The following is a 19110-nucleotide window of genomic DNA, read 5'->3' on the forward strand; positions in this document are numbered from 1 at the left end:
GGGCTCCCTTGAGATCTGGCCGGAGAAGTTCCTAAATGCTGCTCCTTCTCCGAAAACCCTAATTTGATCTTTTCGCATCGATCAACGTCCGACGATCGGAGTTCGAAGCAAAGAAAAAAAAAATAATCCTAATCTCTCTCCAAGATTCGTCAAACCGTTGGAGATGGACGAAACCCCAACTTCTCCTGCGATTAAGAAGCGGCTTAGCATGCAAAATGAGGTATTCTCTTTTCCTCTTCTCACTTCCCCCCCTTTAATCAGTTGTTTTTCCCATTCGGGCGTGGCATTCAGATGATTCGATGATAAATAAAATAGTAAATGTAGATTCTTCATTTCTGTTAATATGACTTTGCTTTTGGGGTTGTGTAATTCTATCTGTGCTATTTGGAATTTGGAGGACAGAAAGATTCTATGCTTGAAGAAGGGTTTAAATGTTTGATAAATTCCCTAATTAATTTAATCAGTGAAGTTTTTTGAGCACTACAGTTCGAAAGGGAGGAAGGGTACGAGCGAGCGAGGCTAGAAATTTGGATAGAGGAGGAATTACTATTCAACTAAAACGATCTTTCAACAATTATTATCTTTTTCACTACCTTGAACTGCATACTGGTATCTAAGGAAGCGAGTCGAAACGTGCTATTGTCTCAGTATATATTGCAAGCATCCTGCAACTGAATTTTTTGATCTTCTGGAATTGCAAAATACTCCATGCTCTTTGTGGCTCAGCAAAGGGTGGTTCTATATACACCCCCCCTATTGCTAAGGACACCCCCCAAAAACCAAAAAAAAAATACCCAAACTAACCTTTAGTGTAATTACCATATTGCCCTTGAAATTTTCTCAGTACACCCCCCCTCCTCCTCCTCCGTTTCGTTTTGAAAAGAAAAAAAAACCTTGCCCTCCTCAAACCCCCCTTAAACCCCTCGATCCATTTACATCGTTTAGGCGATCTTTGAAGGAGATTTAAGCCCCATTCGAAGCATGGACAAGCAACTAGTGATTTGGGACGAAGAATCGGCCGCAAAGGTACGTGTTCCACCTTGTTTCGAAATTTTTTTTTTCACGGTTCGTGCTCCGTTCGGCACTGGATCGCCGAACAAAAGGCTTCTGTTCGGCTGAACAGTGCCGAACAGAAGCCTTCTGTTCGGCAACCCTCAACCGAACAGAAGCCTTCTGTTCGGCTGCACAGTGCCGAACAGAAGGCTTCTGTCCGGCACTGTGCAGCCGAACAGAAGGGTTCTGTCCGGCTCAGTGCAGCCGAACAGAAGCCTTCTGTCCGGCACTGTGCAGCCGAACAGAAGCCTTCTGTCCGGCACTGTGCAGCCGAACAGAAGCCTTCTGGTGCCAAATCACGTGCCGTGCTGAATTTTGTGCCGAACAGATCCTCTGATTCATTAATTCTTGGTGATAAATTATTTTATATGTAGGGCTATGCTACAACCGAATCGAGTATAATTGGATCAGAATTTGTACTGGATTACACAAGCAAATTTACAACTTACCAGGTATTATAATGTATTGTGCAATTTTGTATTAGTTTAGCGAGCTATTTTTACAACTGTGTACTTACATAAATTGTTTAATGTATAGATCTTCAAGAGTAGAGAGGACTTGTGTAATTGGTGTCGTGAAGCTGGGAGGCGAAATGGTTTTGTTGTTGTAATCAAATCATCCGATGCAGGTACCATTTCTAAGAAACCCAGAATTACGTTAGGTTGTGAGAGGGGTGGGACGTGCCGAACCAAAAAAGAAAAGCGAATAAAGACTGCCTGTGGGACAAAGAAGTGTGGATGCCCTTTTGCATTAAGAGGAAAGAAATTGGATACTGCGGATGATTGGATATTACTGGTCGTATGTGGAGTGCACAATCATCCCGCTGCAGAGAATCTGGAGGGGCACTCATATGCACGGAGATTATCTGAGCAGGAGACGGAATTGTTAGTGGATATGTCGAAGAGTTTGGTTCGTCCAAAGGACATATTATCCACATTGAAGGAAAGAGATGCCCTCAATGTTACGACTATCAAGACTATCTACAATGTACGTCAACGGTTTAAGGTTGCAGAGAAAGCCGGGAGGTCTGAAATGCAACATCTATTAGGTAAATTATCAGAGGCTAAATATATTGAGTGGCATAGGAATTGTACTAATACGGATGTTGTGCATGACTTATTTTGGGCACACCCTGGCAGCATTGATTTGTTCCGTGCATTTTCCCGTGTGTTGATAATGGATTGCACGTACAAGACGAATAGGTATCGTCTTCCGCTCTTAGAGATTGTGGGGGTGACATCTACTGACATGACATTTTCAATTGCTTTTGTATACTTAAATTCTGAGCAGGAAGAAAGCTATACTTGGGCATTAGAGAGATTGCGCAGTGTCATAGCTGATGATGTTTTGCCTGAGTTGATTGTTACAGATAGAGACTTGGCTTTGATAAATGCAATTCATAGAGTATTTCCTACTGCTAGACATTTATTATGTAGATGGCATATTAGTAGGAATGTTTTGGCCAAGTGCAAAAAATTTTTCGAATTGAAGGAGAAATGGGATAAATTTATTATGAGTTGGAATGTACTAGTGCTGTCCTCCACGGAAGACGAGTATAATGATCGTTGGAGTGCACTGCAGAGAGAATTCGGTACCTATCCAGATGCACTACAGTATGTGTCAGATACTTGGCTGAGCAAATACAAGGAAAGATTTGTTGCGGCGTGGACGGATACATGCAGGCACTACGGAAATGTGACGACAAATAGGTATCACAAATAAAGACTCATTTAATTTTAATTTGCCTCAATTGTTATATCTAACTTTCATTTGTTTACTAGGGTCGAGAGTGCACATGCAAAGCTCAAAAAGCAGCTTGGATCAAGCCAAGGAAGTTTCGAGTCATCTTGGACTAGAATACATGGATTGATTGAGTTGCAGCACAGCTCCGTTAAAGCCTCATTGGAGAAGAGTTTATTGGTAGTGCAGCACAACTTCAAGCCAGCTGAATTCAAAGAGTTGCGAGGTTTCATATCTATAAGTGCGTTAAATCATGTCCTCGCCCAATCGAAACGAGCCAATTCAGTTGGGTTTGATGATTCAAATTGTGGGTGCGCTATTCGACGCACACATGGTATACCATGTGCTCACCAGATTGCGCGGTACAGGGTGGAAGGTCGGCCCATTCCTCTCGACTGCATAGATCCTCATTGGAGGAAACTTGATATTCTGCCTACCCCCCCCGTGCAGCCAATTCAGTTGAGTTGTGATGCAGAGTTAGATTTGATTGCGCTACGATTCAAGAAGTTAGATGGGGCTTCTCAATTGCAGATGATCAAGAAGTTACGAGAGATTGCAAGTCCAGATAGTACACCTCTTTTAGAGCCTGCAAAACGGAAGACCGGTTCACGTGGGCGCGCTTCAATGAAGGTTGATACGTCTACTCGACGTGACCCGTCTGCGTTTGAGTTGGTTCTATCTGGACAGGATAGTTATTCACCTGGTGTTGAGAAAGTTACCATCCGCAATCCATCTACTCAGATTCAAAAGAGGCGGCCCAAGCAAAAGGTAAGTACCAAATATTTATTTCCTTACAATAGGTATCACAACGTCTACGGGATGGTCCGTGCCGTGCCGGTATGTGATGTGCCGATACGGGATATGTCGGGACGTGCCGTGCCGAGATGTGCCGATACGGGACATGTCGGTACGTGCCGTGCCGAGATGTGCCGATACGGGACATGTCGGGACGTGCCGTGCCGAGATGTGCCGATACGGGACATGTCGGGACGTGCCGTGCCGTGCCGGTACGGGATGTGCTGAGACGGATAACTATTTGGATATTTCTGCCATTGTTACATATTTTCTATCATTTGATATTATTTGCAGGTTTTTCGTACTAGAGCCCAGTCACATACGCCCATTATCTATATTGATGCTATTCCTTCTGCCTTGAGACCATACATCCAGCATATCAAGGATGTAAAAGCTGATGGGAATTGCGGATTTAGGGCAATAGCTGACTTACTGGGATTTGGAGAAGATGACTGGGTGCGTGTTAGGAAGGATTTATTGCAAGAGTTGCAATGTCATTCGGACCACTATCGCACATTATATGGTGTGGAAGGGACGATTGCTGAGATCACTCATGCATTATCATATTATGATGATTGTCCACCATATGACAGATGGATGACTATGCCGGACATGGGTCATCTTATAGCATCCTGTTATAATGTTGTCCTATACCATCTCTCGTTGCAACAATGTCTGACCTTCCTACCTCTCCGTTCTGTGCCAGTACCTCTTCTATCCCGCAAAGATATCGCTATCGGATTCGTAAATGAAAATCATTTTGTTGAGGTACTACGTTCACAACACTTGCGAATATTTAATTTTGCTTATTAAATTTTGCTTATTTATAATTTTGTAGCTATTAATATTTTCTTATTTCTAATTTTGAAGGTGTTCTTGTTGCCGGGACATCCCGTTCCGCCAGTAGCGACCAACTGGCGAAAATATCATCTTCCTTGTGCTACCGGATGGGAAAATTCATATGAAGCCCGGATTCAACAGTTCAAAGAGAGCATCTCACCTAATGTTATAATTAGCGAGACAGTAGAGTTAGATTGATTGTTTATATATGTACAATTTTTGAAAGTTGTAAACAGATGTAAACATATGAAGACTGTTGTTTCCGTTGAGATTTCAGATGTAAACAGAAACATACTTAAGAGCTGGTGGGAGCAAACAAATCAAACAGGGGAACTAATAGACCTTTCTGATGTACAAGAACTTAACGGTGACAAGCTTGAGCAGATGATTAACACATTTGGTGGGTTTGATCTGGTTATTGGTGGAAGTCCATGTAATAATCTTTCAGGTAGCAACCGCTATAGTCGTGATGGGCTGGAGGGTAAACATTCATCTCTTTTTTATGATTATTTTCGCATCTTAGACCTTGTGAAGTGTATCATGGGGAAGAACTTCTGATTGCACCATCTCACTTTCTTGTTTTTGAGCAGGCATTATCATTTCTTTTGTTGGAAAAGAGGGCTCTGTGATTTTCTTGGTCAGGTGAGCGAAGCGCAAATAGGCTGCGCGCTTTATTTGGGGGAGTGAGAAATTAAGGGGGTGGTAGAGCATCTTTTAAATGTTTGCCTTTGATGATTGAGGCGGATTTTCTGATAAGCAACAGTTATGTTAGCTATGTATTTAAAATGTTGAAAGATCATGAGGATGTTCTCTTTGAACCTTAACTTGCATTGCAGAGTTAGATTGATTGTTTATATATGTACAATTTTTGAAAGTTGTAAATTTTTTTGGGCTCTTAGAGTCATGTACTGTGAAACTCCATCATCAATATAAATCAAAAAATATCTGTCTTCGCATTGTTAGATTGATTGTTATGTGCACTGTTATATTTGTGTAAAATAGAACGAGCCAGGCTTTACAAATATTACACGTAAATGTACCAAAAATATATATTTTTCATTAATATCAAAGGCTTTACAAAGATTACAAAGGCTCCATCATCAATCCCTATGACGCCGTCGTCGACGCGTGTACTGCTGTACGTTCGAATGAGAGGGTGCTGGATCCGAATGAGAGGGTGCTGTACTCGGGCCAGGCTCATCACCCAGAAGTAACTGATGCATCTGACAAATAGCATGAAATAGGTGCCCGGCACCTAGTGACGTAGCCTCTGAGGGACCCATCCGTACAATGTCGGTACTGATACCGAGTGCATCTGCATTACGCCGCCGGTGCATGTCAGCATCATCATGACCTCCCCTAGCTCCAGAATGAGTACTCGAGCGCAGATGAGGAGGCTGAACTGCAACGTGCGTGATACGGAGATACCACTCCATGTATCCCGGTACGCTGTCTGATGGCCGGGTAACTGGGTGGCTCCTGCTCGCCTGGCTCAGCACGTGGTCCTCCCACCGCTCCCAAAGCTGATCCATATAGGAGTAATGTATCCGGTACGAGCCTGCTGTGGAACCTCTGTTGGCTCGCGTAGGGGCTAGTGGCGCTCGAGGGATGGTCTGAATACGACCAAACTGTCTAAGAACCCTTTCTGGATGATAGGGTTCTACGATATCAAGGCACTTGATGGAGCCACTAAAAAATGCGATATCAATATATGGGCGATCTCCCCGAAGCCGATGATGGGGATCCCAAATAACCTGCAAAACAAAAGGTCCATTTCAGTTTTATACTATATCGCATATTAAAAGTACTGACAAACACAAGCAAATGGTAATATGATACGTACCTCATCGATGCTCAAAAGGTCCAATGACTCACGTAGAACCACTAAATGGTCCATCGTGGTACGGGATGGAGTACCGGGCATCCAGCGGTGCACGCGGGGACTGGCATCAGTATACTCGAGCGACGGGTGAGGACTGAGTGCTGGAAAATGCTCATAAATCCATGCCTGCAGAAGCGTCATATAACCACTGATCTGTCTCACTGATGACCTCGACGCAATCCCCAACTGCCGATACAAATATGCTAAGGCAGCTGTACCCCAGGCATATGTGCTCACCCTATCCAGATCCCGCAGTAAACACAGATACGCTATAGGCACCCTGGTCCCACTCTTATCAGCAAAGAGTGTGCAGCCTAACAAAAATAACAGATAGGCTCGTGCTGCACACTCTATCCTCTGCTGGCTGTCTCTATCAGATACAGAGTGAAACTGAGTCCTCAGCCACTCCATCCTCACAGACTGACCGCGCGATGACAGTACCTCCTGACGCGCGTCTCCAGCTGACACCCCCAACAACTCCACAAGTAGCTCCTCAGCATTTCGATCACTCATCCTCTCAGGAGAAACTGCTACTGAGGCACCTGCGACAGGAATCCCTAAAATGGCGGATACATCATCCAACGTGATAGTGATCTCGCCAAATGGTATATGGAAGGTGTTCGTCTCGGGCTGCCATCTCTCTACGAAGCCCGAAATCAGAATCTTATCGATGAATCGATAAGAGCACTGTACTAACTCTATGAGGCCCGACTGCCTCAATAGTGCTTTGAACCTGGTATTTGGTTGGTTTGAAGACCACCACTTTCATTCACCAACCTTGGCAGTATGGTTCATGCACTTTAGTGGAGCCCGTTCCTGTAATATAAATGTATAATTACTACTACTTTATAAAACATCAATAAACAAAATATAATGCTATAACAAATAAACAATACCTGTTGCCTCCAGATGGAAGCTGCTATATGCGTCCTGAAACTGATCAGGACGGACTCATCCTCTGGACCTCCTGGACATGGTCCAACGGACTCATCGTCTTCGCCCCTAGCGGGCATATCATCATGCTCTGACTCAGGAGAGGGCGATGGCATATGAGCAGGCTCGGGAGAAGCAATCCTAGCACGACGTCTCCTAGCTGACGCCGTAGGTCTAACTCTGGCGGGACCGGGATCCATGTCTGAAAATATAGAAATTCAATGTTAGGCTATATCAAAGAAAATAATTCAGCACGGCACGCGATTTGGCACCAGAAGCCTTCTGTTCGGCTGCACAGTGCCGAACAGAAGGCTTCTGTTCGGCTGCACAGAGCCGGACAGAAGCCTTCTGTTCGGCTGCACAGTGCCGGACAGAAGCCTTCTGTTCGGCACTGTGCAGCCGAACAGAAGGCTTCTGTTCGGTTGAGGGTTGCCGAACAGAAGGCTTCTGTTCGGCACTGTTCAGCCGAACAGAAGCCTTTTGTTCGGCGATCCAGTGCCGAACAAAAGGGGAGGCGGGGGGGGGGGGAGCTACCTCGAGGTGGTCGTGGAGGCGCCGGCGAGGTGCTCGTTGCTCGGAAGATGGCCGGGGAGGTGGTTCCGGGAGAAGCCGGCGAGGTGGTCGGAGATCGGGAGAATGCCGGCGACGAGAGGGAGAAGGGGGAACGGGGGGGTTTTGGGCGTTGGCGAGGTGCACTGCACCGACCGGCGACGAGAGGGAGAAGGGGGAGACGGAGGGGGTTTGGCCGCCGGCGAGGTGCTTGAGGCGAGGTTTTTTGGGCGGAAGGGAGAAGCCGGCGGGTGTTTTGGAGGGGAAGAGCGGGGTGGGGGGGGTTTGGGGGGTGTAGAGAGCAATTTAGGTGAGGGGGTGGGGAGGGTGGGGGGTAATTTAGGAATTTTTAATTTTTTAGGGGTGTCCTTAGCAAATGGGGGGGTGTAGAGAGTATTTAATTTTTTTTTAATTTTTGGGGGGTGTCCTGAGCAATAGGGGGGGTGTATATAGAACCACCCCTCAGCAAAATAAGAGTGTTTCTTTGAGACGGGAGGGACATGCTTGATTACCTTGAGCAAAATAAGACTGTTGAATTGGTATTTACCCTTCTAACTCGTAAACTTACGAAAGCCTCTGTTTTCTAGTATCACTCTATATAGTTTCTATTTTAAACAAGTTACAAGTTGGAATGCTAACAATCCGTCTGCAATCTTAGGTTAATTGTCTGGGTTGTATAAAGTTAATCTGTGTTGGCAAACTTACAAACTTGAATCTCAAGGTAGGGATGCTCTTAATCATAGATGGTCTGCTCTTGTCAAATCAAGGAGGCTGTTGGCAACTGACTGATTTTTATATTTCTACAACATGTATAATGCCAATCTAACTTGGATATTGCATATCTGTAGTTAGCTTTTGCTGCAATTGCTTCTTGTCGAAAACTGTCTGATCATTTTCTTTGGTTTACATAGTCTTGAATGTGCTATCTATTTCCGTAAAACTAAATTGATTGTTTTCTTTTAAAGCATTGTTCCTTTTCCGGAATTTCTTTTTTTGCGCCGTGCTTTCAATATAAGCAGCTTTATCTTATCCTAATTGCCTTGTTTAGGTTCTAAAATGGCTGTCAGAGTTTTCAGAAAAGCTGCAAAAGAGAGCAGATAATGCTACGATGGAAATAAATGGACTGTTGGACGAGGCTGGAGTTGTAGAACTAGATCTGAAGAACACTTATAATTCCTTCCGCACCCTCTCATATCATCAATTTGTTGATCATGCAAGTACAGCTCTCGATCGGTACATATCCTTGTAAAGAAATATTTGCTCGTTGCTGTAGCATTTTAAACACAATCTCAAGCTAAAGTGTAGCCACAACATAAGGCCATGAAAACATTGTGTGCTCACATGTTTACTTTTATCTTACATTCAATTTATCTCTTCCATTTCATGTCCATAGCCTTTCAGATGCAATTCTAAGGCTAGTATCTGACCCACTGATTTCAGTTATGGCATGGATGTTAAGTTGCTGAAAAGGAGCTTTATATTCACTTTTTTTTGCCACTGTTAAATGATGTTCGAGTAGTTATTCAAGTGTATCTTTGAAGGACAAAAGATCATACTTGACTCCCTTCCTGTTTTGTATATTGAGTTGATGATTATGTTTCAATTTTTCTCTTTAACTTAAAATTTGTGCCTGCATTTATTAGACCTTGGCTTTTTAAATGTTTGTCTAGACCCTAAGTCTATGTGTTCCCTGTTGGCTTCTAATCATGATATTTAATGTCACAAGGAACTAGTTTAGCATCTTAATATGTTACATTAAATGTAGTTGTGCAGCATCTGAGGGATGCGATCTATCTGTTGCTCAGCTGATTTAAGAGTCATGATCTGAGCATCAGTTGCCATCAGTTCATAGCCTGCAAAATCAAATGGACTATTCTGATTGTTGCAGTTTTCCACTCTGAATTTAGGACATCTTTTCAGAACTTACTGTCTAGGGACTTTAACATGATCTCTTTTTTGTTAAAAATCAATTTCAAAATAGATGTTGTATTTTTCTTTACTTGGTCATTTTAACTGTAGCTACTGATGCCTATGATTCATTAGAAAATTCTATTGCATATTTTTATACATCTTGAAGGGACATCTCATAATGCCAATTTTTCTGCTTGCAATATATTCTATTTCTCCAATCCTTTTCTCTTTGGTATTCATAATGCAATTTTCTACTATTTGACTGCTTTTCTCTTTTTTTTTTTGCATTTTTTTTAAACTTTGAAAGCTCTCTTCTTCACTGCAGAAGATATCTGATGAAGATGATGTGGATTCCTATATGAAGGATAGTGCTAAAAGTTCAGTTCAAGCAGACATACCTGCCCAGGATTATGAAACAGATATATTGCCCAGATATAAGGAAGCTTTATCATTGGGTCTGACTTCTTGTAGAAGTCACTTACAGAGTACAAAGAAAAGCCATTTGACCACTTCTGTTTTCAGAGTAAGTTTTGTTTTTTGTTCATGAATGATTACTTTAGTTTCTATAAATATATGATTACTTTAGTTTCTATAAATAAATGATTACTGTAGTTTCTATAAATATATGATTACTTTAGTTTCTATAAATAAATGATTAATTTAGTTTTTATAAATAAATGATTTAGTTAGTTTCTTTAAATATATGATTAATTTAGTTTCTATAAATATGCATCAGTCTAACATAGTAACCTAAGCCTTATGTAGTGTTAATATTGGTTTTTCTAATTTGTTCTTTCTGCCTTTATTGATTATTGGCATGAAGGTTATGCGCATGTGACCATGCATTTTTGGGTCTTGATTCCTTCTATTGTTTCTCAAAGTTTATATCCATGAGTTCAGCTACATAATTGTGCTTGAACTTTTTCCCATTCGACAATCTCATGAAGTAATAGGGCTTTTTTTTTTAATAAATTATCGAGAGTAAAAGTTTGCGATGAACTTCCGATTATTTCTTTGCAGTTAATATAAGTGAATCTCTGTTGTATCCACTAACTTATTCATCTTTATCTATTTCCTTTCTGTTATCAAATTTAAAGACTGGGTTAGCAAATGGTCCACTACCACATATTATTGGATCTGAAGAATATATGCATGATAATAGCTGTGGGTTGACAGGTATGGGTGCTTTACCCAGTTAAGCATTTTATGAATGTTAAATTTATGCACTTTTTTCATTTTTCTTTCACAAATTCTCTTATACATAAGTTTGGTTGATCGCTTTTCTGTTATGAAGAGGACTTTGCATTGGGGACTTTGCCACTTGATTTCAGCTGGATAGTGGACTCAAAAGGAACATCTTCAGAAGCAGAAGGGCATGGTCCATCTGATTTGTTTAGTTCCCCCATGTCTGGAATGCAACAAGGTTTGTCTGAGAAGGTAGGTTTGTGGTGGTTCTTTTTTTTATTTTTTCTTTTACTTCTTGTGGGGATGGTTGTTCAAGTTTTGTTCATTAGATTGATAGCTGTTAGCAAAATTTCCAAGACACTTGAATAACATGTTGATGTGTTAGCAGTTCCTTTTCCATTCAAGTGTTCATATTTCTTTTCAATATAACCAACTAGTGTTCATATTTCTTTTCAATATAACCAAGTAGTCTGGAATTATCAAAATTGTGGTTAGGCTTAGTTCTTACTAAATATTACATGCAATATTTGTGCAAGTAGGTAGGATACTAGCACCCAATGCTGTAGCTTACCTAGGGTGGTTGTATGGGGTTGAGAGGTAGCTGGGGGCATTAGAATGGGTATTTCAGATCAAACCTTTAGCAACTTTTGAAATCACCATATGAAAGAATTGCATTATTTATTAATATATAGATGGTACACATTTCCTTTATTATTCCATCTATATATATGTTTGAGACGTGACAAGATTTGCCTTGGAGGCTTGGATGTTAAGTATTTATTATTTTCTTTTGTTATGTTTGATGGATATGGTTTGGCAAATTTATAATATCTGGAGTATGATATTCTATGTTTTAACAATTCCTCATATTATCATGCTTTTAGTTTGAAAACAGTTAACCTTTCATTGGATTGAATTTCCTTATTGTGTAGGGTGTTATTCATTTTGACCTTACTTGATGATGTGATCTGATTTAGTCTGCGTCTGGGTTATTAATGTTATTGTTTGGTCATTTCCAGGTTAGATGCATTCACCAATTTTAAGTGGTTTGGATTTGGTATAACTCTAGGTTTACTGTCTCGATACCGAATTCCGTACCGATGCCACATTAGTATAGTGTTGGTATGGTACGGTATGCAGTTTTTTTGGCATACCGAGTGTCGGTACGCCACTAGTACTGGTACTGATACCAAACCGGTATGGTATGGTACGCTCGGTACTGTCTGGTTCGGTACGGTACGACATACCATGGGTATAACCATGATTGTGGATTTTGATACTTATTGGTCTGTACCATGTTGGCTAGGTAAATGCATAATACAAGGGTGCCTTGTTCTGTACCTTCTATCTATGAACCCTATCATCTGACCAAACATACCCTATATGATCATTCATCTGGTTTGTGATTGTCATCGATTGACATGGACCCCCTCACCCCCTCCTCCACCCCCTTTCTATGAAATTGCAACAACACATAGTATCATATTTTGCTAACCTGTGAACAGTACAGGTGTCCCTTGTGATACTCAATCCTTGGCCAAGGTCTGTTTTGGCCATAATTTTATTGGATGTTTAGCGCCTATTGGATTGAATGACTAAGCAAAAGATATTCTTATTCATCTAATTAAGACTGTTAACCTTGGTCCTATGAGAAATTGTAACCAAGTATTAAAATTTTTTAAGCTTTGTTCTATTTCCTCTCACATTCTCTGCTATCTCTCTTCATTTTATTTTGTTGTGATGATTTCTTGACATCCCTTACTCTGCATGACGAGTGCCCTTACAGCAGTGTTACCTTGCCGAGTGTCCGAGTCTCCTTAAGTTTCGTACACAGCAGCCTCCAAAAATCTAGCACGGGGACACAGCGCACGCATACACACGCACATATATAGATACATATGCATACATACATATATGTGTTTCCATGTAAATACTATTTAACAAATAAATTAAGGGAATTGCTATGATTTTTCAAGTTGTTTAATTTTTTTTTTTGCTGTGTTTATTTAAGATGTGCTGAGATACTTAAATTGATAACTTGACAACTAACCGTGATATGTTTATATTTAAAGCGTAATGATATATTGCTTGAAGTGTTTAGATAACTGTGATAACTTTGTATTAACAATATAATGATGCTTTGATAAGTTTATATTAAGAAAACATAAGGATACTTTGGTTGGAGTGTCCAGGAAAGTTTAGGGACACTTTACTTAAAGTGTCCAAAGAAATTTGAGGACACTTCACTGAAGGTGTCTAGCACTTAAAACTAAGAATCCTTTAAGTGATGTTCCAAAAACAAGTGCCAAGTGTTAGATACTTAACTATGATGTATAAGTGTCCAAAAATCTCAACACTTTCACACATCTTAAAAATGGAGTGTCCAGGTAATAAAGAAGAGTTCTGTTGGCAGGGGATCCATGGAAAGACTCCAAGAGGTTTGGAGGTATCACATGATTTGCTGCTTTATAAGAAAGGGATTGATGATAAAAGAACATGGCAAAAGGAACAAGTATTCAAATCTATGTTCCCAAGTGGGTTTAAATTTGGTTATTTGTTTTTATTAATTTGAGTCTATCAGGTTAAGCCTTATTCGGATGGTTAGTTCAGTTTGAGATATTTGAGATGCCTAGTGGGTGTCTTAGGCAACGTTAACCCACAGGTGGATCAAGATGTGTATTTTTACATTTTCTCAAATTTTTCAGTTTGGGAAATTGTTAAACTTTTGCTTTGCTGGATTTATTTGAAATCATGGCTATGGGACTCAAGTGATCCTCAAACCTTAGTTTGTTCATCATGGGTGCATGACATTAGATAGTTGTTTCTGGTAAAAGAGAATGGAGAGGAAAAAGGGGAGGGGGGTGGCGGTGGATGAAGTTTGTGAGACAAGGAGAGAGAGTGTGTGAAGATCAACATAGATTCCTTTTGTCACAATAAGGGTTATAAAAATGATTCCTTCTTGGGGTCACTGGTGAGTATAAATAATAATGCTTTGTGGGCATTTGTCATTACAATTCTTTGTTCTATAGTGTCAAAACTTGCGGTCTAATCGTGATTTTTTTAACCTTGACAGGATGGGACTGAGCCTTTAGTGTCTGCCGCATTGGATTTTAAAGCCATGCTTGAAGCAGCACTTCTAAATCCTTACAAATTTTGTATGTGATTCTCTGTTTTATTTGCTATGTTTTGTTTTGATGCTATACTAATGCATTCAATTTTATATCAATGGATGAATCAGCATTTGTTAGCCTGCATTGAAGACCTTTATTTCATTGATCTTTCCTTTCCTTTTTTAAAATAAAAACTTGTCTTGAAATTTGGAGCATTCTTTTATTGTGCAAGCAACCATTTGTTCTGAATCAACAGGATTTATAATTTTTGCTATACTGTGAGCCTGTTTACATTTGCCCCATTAATTAAGTTTAGATAATATCAAATTAATTGAATTGTTTATTATTTTTTTTGGTGATTTCTGTGTATGTAAATCTCTTGTAGTATGTCTGCAATGATATTTGAAGTTGGAAGCCACTTGAATGAGTCAGCAACTTACTACAATTTAGGGTAGAGCTCAGGTGGCATAAGATCCTTAGCTTGCAAAGGCTATTTTTATAAGTAAATTATCTTTTTCTGGAGAGCACTACTTTCAGTTTGATCTCCAACCCCCCCCCCCCCCCCCCCCCCCCCAAAAAAAAAAAAAAAAAAAAACCAAAAAACTCAAAGCTGGGGGTGCAGATGTAATGTGTTCTTGATGTTTCATTTTCCATGTGGAAACTGTTGGTATCTGGAATTCCTAAATGAATTGTTTGAGGAATGCTTACTTTGTGACCAATGTTCTTAAGCATACCTAATTGGATTGGTTTCATGAATCTACTTGACCATTCACTTCTAAATGAAGATGACTAAAAAAATAAAGAGAGATTATGATAACTCAATTTCACAAAATATCTTGGCATAATGGGGGTCTATCATGAGTCTTAGCATTCCAAACCTTGTAAGGAAGATATGTTCAAATCATACTTTTAATTATATTGCGTAAAACTCCAAAAATGGAGGTCATCTTAAATAATTTTGATACAATCAGTTATCATAAATCACAAGAAAACTTTTTTTTTTCCTTTCTGAAAATAAAGAGGCACATGAACAACCAAAAGTCAAGAAACATGCTTGCTCGCGTGACCTTTTTCTCTGAGTTTCTAATTTTTTCCATTCTCAACATTTGTTAAGGCTTAAGATTTACTTCCAAACCATACCTGCTAAACACTTAATATTACTTGTCATTTTTGTTGCCACTCCCATTTCCTTTACGTGCACTTGCCAGCTGTGCATGAAATCATGTATGTATGTCTATATATATATAATAATATATACATACATACATACATACATACGTATACATTTTGGTTTCATTCTGAATTTCTGAACAAGTTTCCACATTATTTTGATCTTGCCTCGTATTGTATCTCAAATGCTCAACTTGTAATGATAACTAAATATTTTTTTTCTATGTTAGACAAATTTTCTTTTTATTTTATGCAGATGATGAGGAAAATTTGTCAGCAAACAATGCTGTAAGTGATGATAGGGGCACTGGACAAACACATATGGATGCGGTTAGTTTTTATTTTCTTATGAGGAACTATCATATTATCTTATTTATATAGTCATTTGTAAGGTCAATGTTTTGGAAAAAAATTAGAAAGACCTCGGAGACTAGAATAAAATTAGAGAATCCATAAAGCTACTGCAACCTATTGAGAATAATAAAAAAATATTGGTAGAATCACGGACAATATTTGGATACTATATTGATAATTGGAAAATAATGGAAATACTTTTCTTTTGCTTTTATAAAAAATGATACTTGTATTGGAATCAGCTATATAGAATATAAACACTTCTGTATATCAAACTCGAGCTATCAAGGGAGCGAGAAAAAGAGATTGTTAGTTTCTCTAACCTTGTATTCAGTTACTGGATGGTAAAACTTTCTTCCTGCTTCATCCATTTAAATCAAAATACATAACAAAGTACATAACACCTTGATTTAGGATACTTAGGCTTAAATAAAATAGAAAACGATAATTATGTTAACAAAAAGGTTATCCTCAACATTTAGGAGAGTAGTTATGAGAGCTGGAAAAGGATTTGTCAAGGAAAGTGATCTTCCATTCTATTGTTGTTCCTAACTTAGTTGCCAGAATCAGAAGTGAGCAAGGGCGGCTATGGGTGTAGGTGCAGAGAAATGAATATTTTAGAAACACTTTTTAGTAAGGAAGTGCTTAAGAAGCGGGTGAATGTTTGAGATTCTGTGAAGATTCCAAAATGGTTGCATTATCTTTAGAAGATTCCACCCAAGAAGGTTCGTAAATATGTAAAGCAGGGCTAAAAATTAATAGGTCTTTGTTTTTCTGAAATACATACCCAAATTGAGTCAACTTGAATCTTTGGCCCGATTGGTTGATTTCAGGTCTACATAGTAACTCAAATGTGGCGATTTGGTTAGTTTGTTTGATTATAATTGAGCTCAACTACCAAATGCTGACTTGATTGCCTTGGCTGTAAACAAAACTCCATCTCTTGCTGCAATCTGACCAAGACCCATAATCATTATACTTAAATCTGATTCGACCTGAGTTAATCCTTTTTGCGTCTGGCCTGAAGTTTGGATATGTCAGCTAATTTTCAGCCTTAGGTGAAATGGACTTGCCTGCTATTGGGTATCAAGTATATTCTGAATTAAACTAGTCTATCTGCAACATCAAGGTGAAGGTTATGCCTACTTGCCAATATTATTTACTGGTAGACAAATTGAGAAAGAGGGAAGAAATTGAGAAGTTACAAATAGATAAAGAGAGATGGGAAGAAGAGGGAAGAGAACTTTATTGAATGATTAGCTATGCATTTTTTTTCACGTTCTAAAATCCCATTTATCCCCTTCCCTCTTTGTCGATGTATTATTAGAAAAGGGTACAACATGCATGGATGATCCTTGATATGACATCACCACAAGCCTTGAGCAGATCTTAAGCATTGACTTTATGTTGAAATACATGATGGCATAGTGGACACATTGTAAAAGTTGTCCCCATATTCCATAATGGGAGCATACACTTACCTGATTTTAACCATAGGTCTGCAGCAAACAATAGCTGATGATCAATTTTATTTCAGTTATATGAGGATCCCTTGACTTAAAAAAATGGGGGCTCAGTAAACGAGGCTCCCATGATTGCGAGGTTTGAGGTGGGTCAGATGTACACTGCTTTAGACATGTGTGCAGGGAGGCTATTTCCATGTTTCGAACCTCTGACCTCCAGGTCTAAATGGAGCAGCCTTATTGTATGAAGGCTCACCTTCTATATGAGGATTCCTCGACCTGTTTGTAATTATTAAATTTATGAATAATAGTCTTGTCCATAGCACATTTGGAGATAGAAATATGCATAACCATATAATGCAACACAGCCAAGGGGAGTATATAAGTTATTCAAACTGACTGAATCAAGCTTCATAGTGATCAAATAAATTAATCTGCATACTTAACCGTGATATCTTAATGGGTCATTCAGAAGTCATGAGTACTTTACACTCAGATATGTCACTCTCTCCACTTTCTTCATTAATTTTGCATCTATATCCTGCTTCAGACTTTCAGCAAATTTCTTCCAGTTTTTTACTATTCAAAATTGTTACCTAGACGGTACCTGGGCGTCAGTGATTGTCAATTGTGAAATGTTGCTTGACATTCGATTGTTGGTTGTTAGTTCATATGATGCATTGCTTAGTTATCGCCTTAATGGATATTGTTTGATCTGCAGGTGATAATATCAGGAGCACCAGAAGCCGTTTCACGTGGTAGTCCTCGAAACCGTGGTGTTATTGAGGAGAAAGCTGTTCCTGCCACTGAAGGAAATCTGACTTCCCTTCAAGACCCAGATATTCATGCCAATGAACTTTATTCTGCACTAGTCTCTGGGAGTCTATTTGATGCTGAAGGTGAAGAGGATTCCCTCTCTTTTTGTCAAAATGAGCCTGATGACATTTCTGCCTCAGTTGCAGATTCCTTTTCTGCACATGCAAGCATGATGGGTGCGAATGAGATTGTAGATGGCACCCAATCCTTAAATATTCATGAGAATCTGGGTTCTTCTGATCAGAGTACGACGGTGCATGTTAGTGCTGACACTTCCGTCGGCATCAATGAGGAAGGTGGACAGAAAGCTCCTCTGGGAGATGTCAATGCCTTGGAGAAGGATGGATCTTTAATGAGCCAGACCTTATCTTCACACAAACTAAAAGATGCTTCGTCGTCATTTGTTACTAGCAGTGATGACATTCGGTCTCATAACTAGGCATCGGAAAGTTCAGAACGTAAACCACCTGCTCATGATCCATGGATATTTCGAGATATCAAGGAGCTAACGTTTCAATCTTCTGCTGATGCCCACATATGTGATAACAATTCATCTCAGTTTTGAAGGATCTTTGCCTGATCACTCTGAGGAGCAATCTGGTTTATCTCATTGTGATGATGAGGGCAAATAAGAACAATTTGTCATGTTTTGGTATCTAGTTACACAGGTTCATTGGTTATTGTTTTGACAGGAGGTGGTAATGGTTGTTGGCGTTCGGTTTAAACACGATCGCATTGCTAACTGCTTGGTCAAAATGCTTCTGGAATCAAAATTCAAGATAGATGGTGGGTTTATATATTGTCTGATTGTCACATCATCTCTACTCTGACAGAATTTCAATTTTTTTGGAAGATGCAAGGAGGTGAGCCTCCCTGTTTTTACAGTGAAGGAACGATTTAAGTCGAATGGAGAACTTGTTGAAGTAATGATAATTTATCTTCAATTTGTCACTGTAAACTATCTCCATAGTCTTTGCATATAAATTTTATTTATCAATGTGTAGCAGGTCATTTTTCTGAATGAAGATGGTAAGGAACATTCTCAATACAGGTTACTAGATAAATTGATAAACATGGACAAAGTTAGGGATGCCTAATGGTGATCTTTACCTGGATGAAGATAATATGTTTTTTTTCCCAGTAAACTGACGACCATGGATGTACTTAGGGTTAGATTGGATACTTAATGGTCATCTCATAATCACACAATTGTTAAGGTGTATGGATGAGGTTGCAGGCTGAAATCTTAAGACAGGATTCTGCAATAATACCATTCTTGTATATTTAACTTCCGCTTTCCGAACATTCG

General features: G+C 39.5%; 2 protein-coding genes across 9 annotated transcripts; both read left to right on the forward strand.

Annotated features, from left to right (window-relative positions):
• On the forward strand, positions 1–18798 carry LOC103697878 (uncharacterized). Of its 8 annotated transcripts, XM_088704475.2 has the most exons (11): positions 1–220; positions 946–1026; positions 1428–1505; positions 1591–1681; positions 8869–9005; positions 10029–10226; positions 10801–10879; positions 10998–11140; positions 13962–14043; positions 15425–15498; positions 17707–18798. In XM_088704475.2, the coding sequence occupies exons 1-11, from the start codon at positions 164–166 to the stop codon at positions 18238–18240; spliced, it is 1554 nt and encodes a 517-aa protein (XP_088560601.2). In that variant the 5' UTR covers positions 1–163; the 3' UTR covers positions 18241–18798. The 8 variants fall into 8 exon arrangements, with proteins under 8 accessions (XP_088560601.2, XP_088560602.2, XP_038987694.2 ...); XM_088704476.2 differs by lacking the exon at positions 1591–1681 and having other exon boundaries at positions 8841–9005; XM_088704477.2 differs by lacking the exon at positions 946–1026 and having other exon boundaries at positions 20–220.
• LOC148702528 (uncharacterized) lies at positions 3181–4452 on the forward strand. The gene is made up of 2 exons (XM_088704483.2): positions 3181–3561; positions 3883–4452. The coding sequence occupies exons 1-2, from the start codon at positions 3325–3327 to the stop codon at positions 4399–4401; spliced, it is 756 nt and encodes a 251-aa protein (XP_088560609.1). The 5' UTR covers positions 3181–3324; the 3' UTR covers positions 4402–4452.
• Positions 18799–19110: the final 312 nt, after the last annotated feature.

This window comes from Phoenix dactylifera, chromosome 9 (assembly GCF_051530095.1).
Source record: "Phoenix dactylifera cultivar Ajwa chromosome 9, Ajwa_hap1_PhDact_Kaust_v1.1, whole genome shotgun sequence".
In the NCBI taxonomy this organism is placed as follows: domain Eukaryota; kingdom Viridiplantae; phylum Streptophyta; class Magnoliopsida; order Arecales; family Arecaceae; genus Phoenix; species Phoenix dactylifera.

Bases quoted from the DNA above. Each gene is read 5' to 3' on its own strand.
- LOC103697878 (XM_088704475.2), top strand. From the start codon at position 164: ATGGACGAAACCCCAACTTCTCCTGCGATTAAGAAGCGGCTTAGCATG. The intron at 1,682-8,868 runs GTACCATTTCTA...CAGAGTTTTCAG, and splicing joins AATCAAATCATCCGATGCAG to AAAAGCTGCAAAAGAGAGCA. The intron at 11,141-13,961 runs GTAGGTTTGTGG...TAACCTTGACAG, and splicing joins AACAAGGTTTGTCTGAGAAG to GATGGGACTGAGCCTTTAGT.
- LOC148702528 (XM_088704483.2), top strand. From the start codon at position 3,325: ATGATCAAGAAGTTACGAGAGATTGCAAGTCCAGATAGTACACCTCTT. The intron at 3,562-3,882 runs GTAAGTACCAAA...TATTATTTGCAG, and splicing joins AGAGGCGGCCCAAGCAAAAG to GTTTTTCGTACTAGAGCCCA.